This window comes from Eulemur rufifrons, chromosome 8 (genome assembly GCF_041146395.1).
Source record: "Eulemur rufifrons isolate Redbay chromosome 8, OSU_ERuf_1, whole genome shotgun sequence".
NCBI lineage: Eukaryota > Metazoa > Chordata > Mammalia > Primates > Lemuridae > Eulemur > Eulemur rufifrons.
In genome coordinates, this window is record NC_090990.1 from 10334084 (window position 1) to 10345995 (window position 11912).

The following is an 11912-nucleotide window of genomic DNA, read 5'->3' on the forward strand; positions in this document are numbered from 1 at the left end:
TTGGTGGCCCATAAGAAGGGAAAGAGAGAGAGAGAGAGAGAGAGAGGTCTCTTTCTACATACACACTCCGAGGAAAGGCCACGCGAGGACACAGTGACAAGGTGGCCATCTGCAAGACGGGAAGAGGACACCCACCAGGACCTGACCCTGCTGCCACCCTGATCTCGAACTTCCAGCTTCCAGAACTGTGAGAAAATAAATCTGTTCTTAAGCCACCCTGTCTGCGGTGTTTTGCGGAGGCAGCCCGAGCAGACTAAGACACTGGCTTAAGGAGGTGACAGGAAGGAGACGGGGAGACCAGCGTAGGCAGGTGCTGAGGGCTGGTGGTTTTGATAAATCCAGCCCTGGTCTGAAGGTTCCTAAAGTCCCAAGAGGGCTCGTAGGGATTTAGGTGGGATTCGCATGGGATTTGTGGCTAAGACGTAGGAATAAGCATGTCTCAGAGGCACAGATGCTATTTTTGGGGCCCGGGTTCCAGGAGCTCTCAATGACACTGTGCATCAGAGCCACCAGGGGTGATTCTACAGCTTCAGGGTGTTTCTCTGTTAAGGCTGCAGGTTTGTGGCCCATCCCTGCAGAGTCTGGCTGGCACGACCGAGGTGCGGCCAGGGCAGCTGAGGATGTAAACGGTGGCCAGGGTTGAGGGGGAGGTGTAGGCCAGTGGCTCCCAAAGTGCAGCAGTAGCAGCAGCAGCACCTGGAGGGCTTGTCAAACACAGACTGCCAGGCCCCACCTCGGAGTCAGGGTCAGCAGGTCTGGAGTGGGGCCCAGGAATTTGCATTTCTAACCTGTTTCCAGGAACTGCTGATGCGCTTGGTCCTGGGGCCACACTTTGAGAACCACTGGTCTAGACATTTAGTAGTGCGGTCCAGTGGTTAGAGCCCTGGGGTGGCCAAGGCAGTGAATGTGAGTCTGTAGAGGCCACCAGGCAGCGTCTTACTGACCCAGGCCACCAACCCCCAGGGCTACGGGCAAAGACCACTGGCCTTGGGCAGTGGCAGGAGAGAGTGGGCAGGGGTCCGCAGCCCGTGCCCAACGTTGGGAGAGGAGCTCAATCCAGAAGCCCCAGGGCCACTCCATTTCTTGTCCCTCTGCCTCCTGCTAAATGCCTCAGCTGGTCGTGGGGACACTGGGCTGATGTGGGGCTGGACACTTGGTGGCTGTGGCCTGCTGTCCTCTGTCCACATCTGTCATTAGGAGAGGCGCAGAGTGGGGGCAAAGGCCCTGGATGGGGAGTGCATGCGCAGAGATCTGGCTGTGAGTCCCGTTTTGCCACTGACTTGCTGATGGGGTCTTGAGCACGTTCCCTGCCCCTCTGAGTGTCCATCTGTCCCCCCCAGGACACAGGAGGGCTGCCACCCTCCTGCCCCACAGCTCTCCTCTCCCATCCCCCACAGGGCTGGGCCACGTTTTGCAGCGTGATGCCGCCACGTGGTACCTGCCCTCCTCTGGGTCGTGGGCCGCTGCGGGCAGGGCCCAGCCTCTCCCGTCCTCATCCGTCAGAGCCCAGCAAGGAGGGCAGAAGCGAGCGGGAGGGAAGGCCAGCCGTGCCCGAAGGGAGATGTGGGTGTGCACCTCGGGTGCTTTAGGTGGTACATGGAGGAGCAGTTGAAAAGAAGATGTGTGTGTTTATTAAATACAGTATCTTTTTACGGCAAATGACAAGCCTTACCATTTATGGAAATGCTATGAAGTCACTGTTTGAAATAAAGTTATTAAGAAGAGTGTGAGTTGGTTTAAGGAAAAATGATAGTGCTACAGGTGGAAGACGGTTTTGGCGAACATCGTGAGAGTCTGGGAAATCGTGGACTTGGGTCTGGGGAACATTCCTGTAGTGCGAGTTCCAGCTTTGCCCATCACCTTGCTGGTGGCCGTGGGCCAGGGGCTTTCCCGCTCTCGGTTGCATCAGTGTTAAATGAGAGGATGGGACCGCCTTCATTCCTCCCGGCCAACGAGAAACCTGAGGAAGCCCCAGAGGCTCCAGAGGGTTAACACCAGGCGCACAGCGCAGCCCCAGGGCCCCACGCCTCCCACTACCCAGCACCGGCCTGGCTCTGAGCTGAGCAAACAGCTATTCTTGGAGCGGCCCTGGCAGAAGCAACAAAGGTGCCCATTGTCCCCCTGCGGATCCTGTTGGCTGTCTTCCTCCCCAGGAAGAACCTCTTAGAACCCCCTGCAGAAACCCGAGAGCCAGGGGCTGCAGGCACCTCAGTTGTCCCTGGAGGCTGCAGGGAGGGCCCCAGGGCAGTACTGAGGGAAAGGGAGTGGGAGTGGGCGGTTAGGGCCTCCCTGCTGATGGACAGAGGCTGATACCTTCGGGGCTGCCAGTCCCCGCACCACGTCTGCTTTGCCCCCACTGCATCCCAGGACCCAGGACACGGCCACGCCCAATGTGTTCTCTGGGAATAAGTGAATGAACGGACCCACCCTTCTTGGCTTTCCAAGCTGAATTACCAGAGCGATTTTTTTTTTTTTTTTTTGGTAAAAAACCAGAAATTAGGTCACTTACTGGCCTGAAAAGATTCAGCGGCCCCTCAGTGCCGACCCACACAATATAACCCAAGCTCTGTAGCCTGGTGTTCGCCCAGTGGCACTCGGCCACCACAGCCAGCTTGACTCTCCGGCGCCATTTTCTGCGCCTCCTTCCAACCCCCGGATTCCCGCATGGCCCCATCTCTCGGTGCATTTTTGCATCTGCTGTTCTTTCCACCTGTGAGACTTTCCCCACTTCTCTGCCTGGCAAGTGTCCACCTCTCCTTGAAGACCCCACCCAACCGATTTGTCCTCATGGTTATTGTCCCCGTGGCAGTTAGCTCCTCCAACGCAGGGATCCTATCGTCTTCCTTTCTTTTTTTTGTTTTAGCACCTGGCCTGGTGGGGCGTGCGTAGTATAAATGTCCGCCGTGGGAGGGCGGGAAGAGGGGGCTGGTGTCCAGGGTCATCCATTCACTCAACAGGTGATCACTGAACACGCACTATGTGCCGGCACAGTTCTAGGTGCCGGGGGCAGGTGAGTGGAAGAGATAACCTGTTCCCTGGGCCCATGGAGTTTCTATTCTGGTGGAAGAAAAAGACTTTCAGTGGGTTACACGGTTAACTGTGTGATTACAGCTGTGATAATTCCTACGGAGGAGAAGTGTGGGGTGCCACGAGGCCCCTGTCTGGGGTTCAAAGAGGGATTCCCCGAGGAAGTGGCATTTAAGCTAAGGTCTAAACTTTGCACTCCAAAGGACAGATAAGAATTAATGGCCGGGCGGGGTAGCTCACGCCTGTAATCCTAGCAGTCTGGGAGGCCGAGGCGGGCTGATTCTTTGAGCTCGGGAGTTCGAGACCAGCCTGAGCAAGAGCGAGACCCCATCTCTACTGAAAATAGAAAGAAATTATATGGACAGCTAAAAATATAGAAAAATTAGCCGGGCATGGTGGCGCATGCCTGTAGTCCCAGCTACTGGGGAGGCTGAGGCAGTTGGATTGCTTGAGCCCAGGAGTTTGAGGCTGCTGTGAGCTAGACTGACGCCACGGCACTCACTCTAGCCCAGGCAACAGAGTGAGACTCTGTCTCAAAAAAAAAAAAAAAAAAAAAAAAAAGGCAATTACTTAAGCCAGTGTTTCTTAAATTTGAACATACATCAGCATTGTCTACAGCACCTGTTAAATGCAGGCCGATGGTCCTAACCCCTGAGCTTCTGATTTATCAGGTCTGGGCTGGGGCCTGGGAAACTGCATTTCTAATAAGCTCCCAGGTGATGCCGACACTGGTGGTCCAGGGAGCACAGTCTGAGAACCACCGAATTGGACAAAGGGAGGAGAGGAAGAGGAGCAGAGATTTCCAAGCAACAAGAACAGCCTGGGTGATGGCCCAGGGTGGAAGTCAGCCAGCCTGTTCGAGAAACTGGAAGGAGGGGGTGCGGCTGGAGTTTGTGAGCAAGAGGCAGGAGAGTGGTGGGAGGAGAAGTTCTAGATCGTGTGGAGGAGCTGGCCTTTCTCCTGAGAGTAGAAAGAAGTCACTGGCGGTTTCTAAGCAGGGATGGCAGGATCGCTTTGGCACTGTGGACCGATCAGCTGGGGTTCAGGGTCACCCAGGGCGCAGGGGTAGGGGATGAATTTCAGGAGAGCAATAGAGGAAGTGGGGAACCAGTGAGGAGGTGACTGCAGCTGCCCAGATGAGTGACAGTCGTGCCTTGGAACCAAGTGGTGGCCATGGGAATGGAGGGAAGTGGCCACTCGGCTGGTGTCAAACAAAGGACACCTTCCCAGCCTCACAAATGCTATGTGGCCTCTGAAAAGCCACCTGGCTTCTCTGGTCTTGGCTCGGTCATGGGGAGGGTCACTGGCTTGGCCTTGCAGGGCTGGGGTGGCTCACTCCGCCCCAGACTTGAGGGCATGAAGTGCCTGCTCCTCGCCGGCATCTGGCTGTCTCAGCTTGTCCACCTGCCCTGGGCCTCATTAACACCAGCCGGGGCTCATCCCCAGGGTGACCCCAGCTCCTGGCAGCCCGGGTGTGACATCCTGCCTGCGGGTCTTTATAGGAGCCCGAGGGGGGAGTCGTGGATGCCAGCCTGGCGTGTGAGCCCATGGTGAGCATGAGGCAGACAAGGACCCGGGCTGGGAAGACCTCAGTCCAGACTTCACACCTGGTGCTCGGCATGGTGGTGGCTGGAGCCTGGAGGGTGGGCAGCTGCCCTGGGCAGGGATCGGAGAGGCAAACCGTGACATCTGTCTTCAGCCAGCCTCCTTCCCCACCTGGCGCCTCCAGCTGCCCTGGGCCTCTCCTAAGGGAAGAAACAACCTAATCTACAGGCACCGGCCTTCTCAGAGCCCGTCAACGACTCCTTACAACCTACAGAACAAAGTCCAGTGCCTGAGCGGCAGTCAAAGCCCAGTCTGAGCTCACCCACCCTCTAGCCTCACCCTCCAGGCTACTGAAGCTCCGCCCTGTCTGCCTCCGTGTGCCCCAGCTCTCCTGCCAGCTACCTCTGCCCCTGCGTGGCATGTCCTTGGTCTCTCTCTGAACGCCTGTCCATCCTTCAAGACCCAGCTTAGTTGTCATCTCCTCCAGGAAGTCTTCCCTGCTCTCATTAGCCAGAATACATCTCTCCCACCCTCTGCTGGTGCCTCAAACAACAATAAATGTTTAGTGTTTCTCTCCCTTCAGTGCAATGAACTCTTTGAGGGCAGAGACCATGTCTCATTATTATTTGTTTTAATAATATTATAATAAACCCAATGCTAATTCAGTACTACTCATGCAGTATTTATTATTATTTTCCAACCACTAGATCTCCAGGGAACCAAGTACTTATGGTGTGCCAGGCACTGTGCCAAGCCTTTTGCTCTCAGTTTGCCCTTTTGATAACCCCATGAGGCCTGTATCAGTGCCATCCCATTTTACAGATGAGCACACTGAGGCACACAAAAGGCAAGTACTTGCTCCAAGTCACAGGGACAGTAATGGCAGAGGTGAAACCAAGCTCTCTGAGATCTGGGCCTGGCATAGAACCCACAGGCTGGAGTCTTCCCTAAGGTCCTCCAAGTAGGGGCACCTGGAGGGGGGTAGAGGGGAGGGTCAGGCCTGGCTCAGGAAAGGACCAAATGAGAGGCCCTCAGTGACCTCTCGAGCCCCCTACTTATTTCACAGGTGGGAGTCAGAGACCCAGGGAGGGGACACCAAAGCCTGGCCTCGTGTCCGGGGCTCTTGGGCGAACAACCAAGATAAGCAGTGTGGGGTCTGTCGAAGCCCCTGGGCACAGGTCTGGTGTGGCTAGGCAGGAGGGAGCTGCCTTGGAAATTGGCCTCCCCCAAAATTTAACAGGTGTGCCTGGCCAGCAGGATGGGCCCTGCGGTGAGCCCCTGCCACCATGTTCCCATCCTAACTCAGGGCCCTGTGGCCAATGGGGGAAGGCCCCCAGGGACCCCAGCCATGCAGGGGCCTGTGGGCCAGGTCCTCCTTAGAAGCCCCCCACCCCCAGGGAACCAGCCTGAAACCGGAGCCCTGCAGCAGCTCCCGGCCAGGCCTCCTGTTTAGGGTTGAGGGCTCTGGGTGTTGTTCTAATTTATGGGGCCACCTGACCCGGCTTGAATTCCTCCAACTGTCATTCTCTCGGGAGCAAGCACTGCTCCGGCCAAGCTCGGCCGCGTGCCCTTGACCTTCCACAGCGCCGTCCAGCAGCGCCCGTCCCTGGAGGTTGGGGGTGGGGAGCTCAGCCCCGACACAGGCCAGTCCACCTGCATCCCTGGCCACATCCGTCTGTTCATTCACTCAACCTAGGAGCCCGTCACTGACTCGCGGGAGGCCAGTGAGCCTCCAGCACGTTTTAACTCCAGCTCTGGGAAGGCAGCCCACAGAGCGGTCGGGGGCCTGGGCTCTACACCCACCATTTACCGGCTGTGCCAGCCTGGACACACGTCCTCACTGCAGTCCCCCGACTCGTGAAAGGAGGGCAATAATAGTACCTAATAATAGTACCATAAAGTTGTGAGCTTTAAGCACGTGTAAATCATTACATACATGTGAGATGAGTATGCAAAGTGTTGAGAAGACTGCCGGCTACATTATAAGTATTCAACAAGTGTTAGCTAGTAATAGTAAGTAAATAATAAGATGTGCAAAGAAAAAAAATATACTAAGATAGAGAGTACCCAGGGCCCAGGTAGGGCACCATGACATGGGGCAGTCAAAGAAAGCTGCTTGGAGGAGGTGACGTTTGAGCTGAGACTTGCTGATGAAAGTCAGGCTTACAGAGGTCTGGGGGATGGCATTCCTGGCAGCGGGAAGAGCAACTGCAAAGCCCCTTAGGTGGGAATGAGCTTGGCGCGTTCAAGGCTAACGGCATCCACACAGCCGGGGCGGAGTGTGCGCAGTGAGATCGCTAGCAGGGGGTCAGTGAGGCGGGGCCTGGCATGCTGTGGGGAGGGGAGCCCACTGTGTCACTGCAAACTGGACTCAGACCCTCCTGGACTTTGTCCTAAGTCCCCAGCACTCACACTAACCAAGAGACAGAGAAAGTCTGGGAGTGTGTCTGTGCCGGAGACTAGGAGCTGGTGCCCTGGTACCCTCTTCCCATTTCCGCCAGAGAGCGACAGGCCAGGCCCTGTCAGGGAAGATGGCTGGTCGGCCTCTGTCTTGGGGAATCCTGGGGAAGGGGCAGGAGTTGACTCCCCACCTGCCGCCTGCCACCTGCCACCTGCCACCCACCACCTTGTGAGCTCATTGCCAGGTCAGATGTAACCAGGACACTGCTCTGCAGGGACAAGAGACAATTGTTAACATCACCTCTTTGTCCCGAAGCTCCTGCAGACCTCAGGATCTGGCCTCTGTCTGCCTGGGAGGAGAAGGGGACAACTGCTTTATCAAGAGCCCTCCCTCCCTTAGAAAGATGCATAAACCGAAGGAGGGACAGGAGAAGCCATCTCCAAGGTCTGCTCTGTGGGTCAGTTAAAGGGTCGGGCAGAGCGTGACCAGCCACCCCACTCCTTTACTTCGAGGCTGCCCTCTCGTCAATCCTTCCAGACTCTAGGAGCGTCCATGCTTCCAGTGCATGGAAAACATAACCCACGAGAGGTGGGTGGCCAGAGTGAAACCAACCTGGGGACGTTATTCTCTTTGTGCCTTCTCTCCAGCTTCAAGCCCAAATCACTTGGGGACTCAGGCCAGCCCCAGTGAAGAAGCAGCTACCAGCTAAAGGGACCGCTGGGGGAGGTGGTTTGGGCCAGGTGTACTTGTGCCAGACCTACAGTGAGTATATTTGGGAATAGCAGAAGTAAACGGCAAATACCTTAAACAACAATCACAGAGTACAATGTCTAGAAAAAATCCTACTTCCTTCTTTCTGTGCATCTACTCATAGCTCACTGGAGACGAGCAGTCAGAATGTGGCTGGGCCGAGGCATCCATCCCCGAAGGGGCCAGTTTTGCTGGGAGAAAGTGGGTGCCCCCTTCCCGTGGTGGCCTGGATGACCCGTTCTGGCACAGCAAAGTGGTTGACTGTTCATCACTGGGACCCTGTGTACAATTTCTACTGAGTATGAGTCCTTCTCATGTTCTCTGATTGCCCCTCATTTGAGTCAATGGTGACTCAGAGACATAAAGCGATTTGCTCAAGGTCACACAGCCAGTGGATAGGAACTTAGTCTGGGTTACTTCAAGACCTGCCTCTTCTCACTGCCCTGAGGGCTTCTCAGTCCCTAAGAGCTGCAGGCGATCCTGCAGGGGAGGAGGGAGGAGCTAATACTGGCAGAGCAGTTCCTGCCAGGGTCACAAGGTCTGTCAGGCTGGGGCGGGCCAGCCCCCTGCTGCGTGGCTGGAGGGGAAGAGGCTGCATGTACATCTCCGGAAGGGGAGCCCAGAGCCCTTGGGTGGGTGCTGAGGCCTGTTTGCTCACCTTTGTGACTCAGAAGGACCGAGGTCGGGCCACCATTCCCTAACTAACTGGGCCCAGCCTCCATCAGGCCTTGTTCCTTGGGGTCTACTCAGAGACCCTGGGGGTATCACTTGGGGTCTTGAGCCAGGACTTGTGTCTAGGCTGGGAAGGACTCAGCAGGCAGTAGAGGGCCACAGGGACTGGGTGAAGTCTCCTGGGTCAGTGGGCCTGTGGCGAGGGTGGAGAGTGGAAGGGACACAGGCTGAGGGGGTCATCTAGCTCAACCTGCTGGTTTTAGGGTCACACAGGAGAGAGTGGAGGTTAACAGCATGAGTTCTGTGTCTGATAGACCTGTCCCTGAGTCCTGTGCAACCTTGGGCCAATGGCCTCATCTCTCTGAGCCTCACCTTCCTCATCTATGGAATGGAACGATCTAAGAACCACCTCCAAGGTCTATGGTGTGAAAGAAATGAGATGATGTGTTCAATTCCTAAGTGCTCACTTATTAATACTGACAGTAGCTCTTATGACACAGACAACACGAGTACTAATAGCAGTAACAGCCCAGGCTCCTTAGTCCTGGAAGAGGCTTCCTTCCGCTAGACCAGTGAGTCTCAACCAAGGGTAATTTTGCCCTCCTGCCAGAGGACTGCTGGCATTGTCTCGAGACATTTTTGGTTGTCACAATTTGGGGCTTGCTATTGGCATGTAGTGGAGAGGGGTCAGGGGTGCCACTAAACATCCTACATTACACGGGACAGCTCCCCATGACAAAGAAATATCTGGCCCCAAATGCGGTAGTGTGGAGACTGTGATACTCTGCTCTAGACCTGTGCTGTCCAGGACAGTGGCCACTAGCACGTGTGGCCACCAGCACGTGTGGCTAGTGAGCAACTGAAATGCAGCCAGTTCCCACGGAGATGTGCTGAAGTGTAAAATACACACTGGATTGCAAAGACTTAGCATGAAAGAAAGAATGTAAATCACCTCATTAATTTTTATATTGATTACATATTGAAATGATAATATTTTGGCTATATTGGGTTAAATAAAATATATTATTAAAATGTATTGTACCTATTTATTTCAACTTTTTAAAAAGTGTGGCCTACTAGAATATTTAAAATGACAAATGTGGCTTTATTGGGGCTCACATTCAATTTCTTTTGGACAGCGCAGGTCTAGGTTGCGCTGGCCCTCTTGGAGGTTGTGGAGAATCTTAAGTGCAGGTGTGGGTCCTTATGGCTGTAGCTGGTGTCCTGAGGAAGGACAAAAGGGACAGTCTGCCCCCTGCTAGAGGATGGATGATTCTGCACCTGCCCCACTCACTGTCCCCACCTGGCTGGGCCTTTCTTTGCCAGGACAGAGCGAGGGCAGGGGGCCTGAGCAGGACCCCTCCTTTGCTCCCCAATCCCCACTGAAGGCACCGCGCCAGCCTTTCAGGCAGCACCAAAAGTGCCCCAGCAAACAAACAGGCGGGTATGGTGACAGCTGAGGCTTAGAGACCTGAGCACCCTGGCTCCCAGCCCACTCCCTGACGGTGCCCAGTTCAGAGCTGGGGGTGGGGAAGGGAGGGGAGCTCTCCCAGGCCACTGGTGTCTGGACCACCCTCCACTGGCAGCGTTACGACCCTCGGGGACCACACAGTCCACCTGTGAGGTTTAGGTGCAAGACGACTGAGGTCCAGACCCAGGCCGAGGCGGCGGCTGAGGCCAGGGCAGAGGAGCCGAGAGGGTCCCTGGTCCTGGGGCTTGATGGTATCAGTGTGGCCAGTGCGGAGGAGGCAGGAGACTGGCTGGGCAGCTGGAGGGCTGCCAGGGCCACAGGAGGTGAAGGAGTGGATGGGCTGGGGAGGGTGTGTGGGGAGACACAGGGATGGGGTTTGGAGGCGGCCTGGCAGAGGCAGGGCGCTGCAGGCGTCAGAATGATTTGAGAGCCATAAGCCACACTGGCACCTCCATGTGAGCTCAGCTTGAGGCAGAGGGAAGTTAGGGGACCCACCTGGGTCTTAGCATAGGGTCCCACCTCGGAGTCCTGCAAGCCCCCTCCTCCCAGCACTGATCCCTCCAACCCTAGCAATGGGGAACATTTCAGATGCTCCAAATGGAGGGCTTCAGATAAAACCCCAGCACGAGCCTCCAGGACTCGCCCCGCCCCTTCATTCACACCAGCCACACCTTCCCAAGGCCCCATCCCACATAGTAGGGGTCAGGGATCATGGACTTGGCTGTTTCCTGGGGGCTGGAGTAGTGGTAGGGCCCTGCCTATGTCCTGTGGTCTCAGAAATCCTGTACTCCACCAAGTTCATGGACAGAGAGAAGAGGGACGGAAACAGGATCCTGAATCAGGGTCCCTCTTCCGACAAAGACCCCACTCAGTACCCCAAGTCCCTGTCCTCAGCTGGATGGAACATGGTCTCTCTCTGATCCCAGGGTGAAGTCAGCGGAAGGCATTTGGGGACATGGAGCTCGTGGCCAGTGCCTGGGGACAGGCAACCACCAGCAGCCCCCACCAGGCGAAATCGGAGCCTGAGCAACAGTCCAGGGCCGGGTTCTGCCCCACCCCAGGGCAGCTCCCGTCCGGTCCTACCCAGGCCCCAGCAGAGCTCCAGGAGGCCCGGCTGGCAGTGGGAAGCGGGAGTGGAGGCTGGGCCAGGGTGGTGGTGAGTCGGGAGGGCCTGAGAGGAAGGGATGTGCACAGGGCAAGTGGGGAAGTGAAAGGCGAGAGGGTGGTGGGGAAGCTGAGGGGGTGCTGAGGTCGCCCCAGACAGGGACCCGAGAGGGCGTGGTAGGAAGACTGCGGGGACAGAGATGGGGACGGGTCTGGGAAGGAGTAGTGAGGAGCTGGGGCTGAGGCTGTGTCAGGGTGTCGGGGATCTCAGGGTTTCGGAAAGGCGAGCACAGGGTGTGGGGTTCTCCAGTTTCTGCGTGAGGTTCTTAGGATTTCTGGGCGCGGGGCCCTCGGGATGAGGAGCGACTCGGTTGGAGGAAGGCTGTCCACGTCCCCGAGTCGGGGGAGGGTGTCAGGATTTCTGGGGCCCATCTGCGGACCGAGGGCTTCTCGGGCCGGCGCGGTGGCCCGGCTCACCTGTAGACATCGGTCCAGATGTAGGTGCCCAGCACGTACACCGCCTCGACGCGGCTCCCGTACTGCAGCCGCACAGTCCGCTCGCGCAGCATCTTCCCGCCCGCGCTCGCTTGTCCGGGGCAGCCGGGAGCACCTGCCGCAGGTGAGCCCTCCAGCAGCCTGAGCAGGCGGCGGCCGCGGGCGCCGCCTTATCCAGCCGCCGGTGGGCGGGGCGTGGGCGGGGCGGCCCGCCGGCCGGCGTGGCTCCGCCCCCAGCTCGTCTCTTCCCCGCCCCCACTGCGGTCTGGATGAAGTCGGCAGAGAAACGGTTCTTTCATTCAACAAATCTTCAGTGAGTACCCAGGTGCCAGGTGCCAGGCGCCAGGACTCAGGGCCCGGTCTCCCCTCCCGACGCCCCAGCCCAGTGGGACAGAAAATGCAGACGACAGAGCACAGAGGGGGTATGCCAAGCTAGCCTGGGGTCGG

The 11912-nt window shown here is 57.0% G+C and overlaps 1 protein-coding gene across 1 annotated transcript in view; it reads right to left on the bottom strand.

The window, feature by feature from the left end:
* Nucleotides 1-11608, bottom strand: part of PADI2 (peptidyl arginine deiminase 2) — a 45706-nt gene extending 34098 nt beyond the window's left edge. The window contains exon 1 of the mRNA XM_069477386.1: nucleotides 11448-11608. Coding sequence (XP_069333487.1) covers nucleotides 11448-11539 — 92 coding nt within the window. The 5' untranslated portion in view covers nucleotides 11540-11608. The remainder of the gene's footprint in view (nucleotides 1-11447) is intronic.
* Nucleotides 11609-11912: the final 304 nt, after the last annotated feature.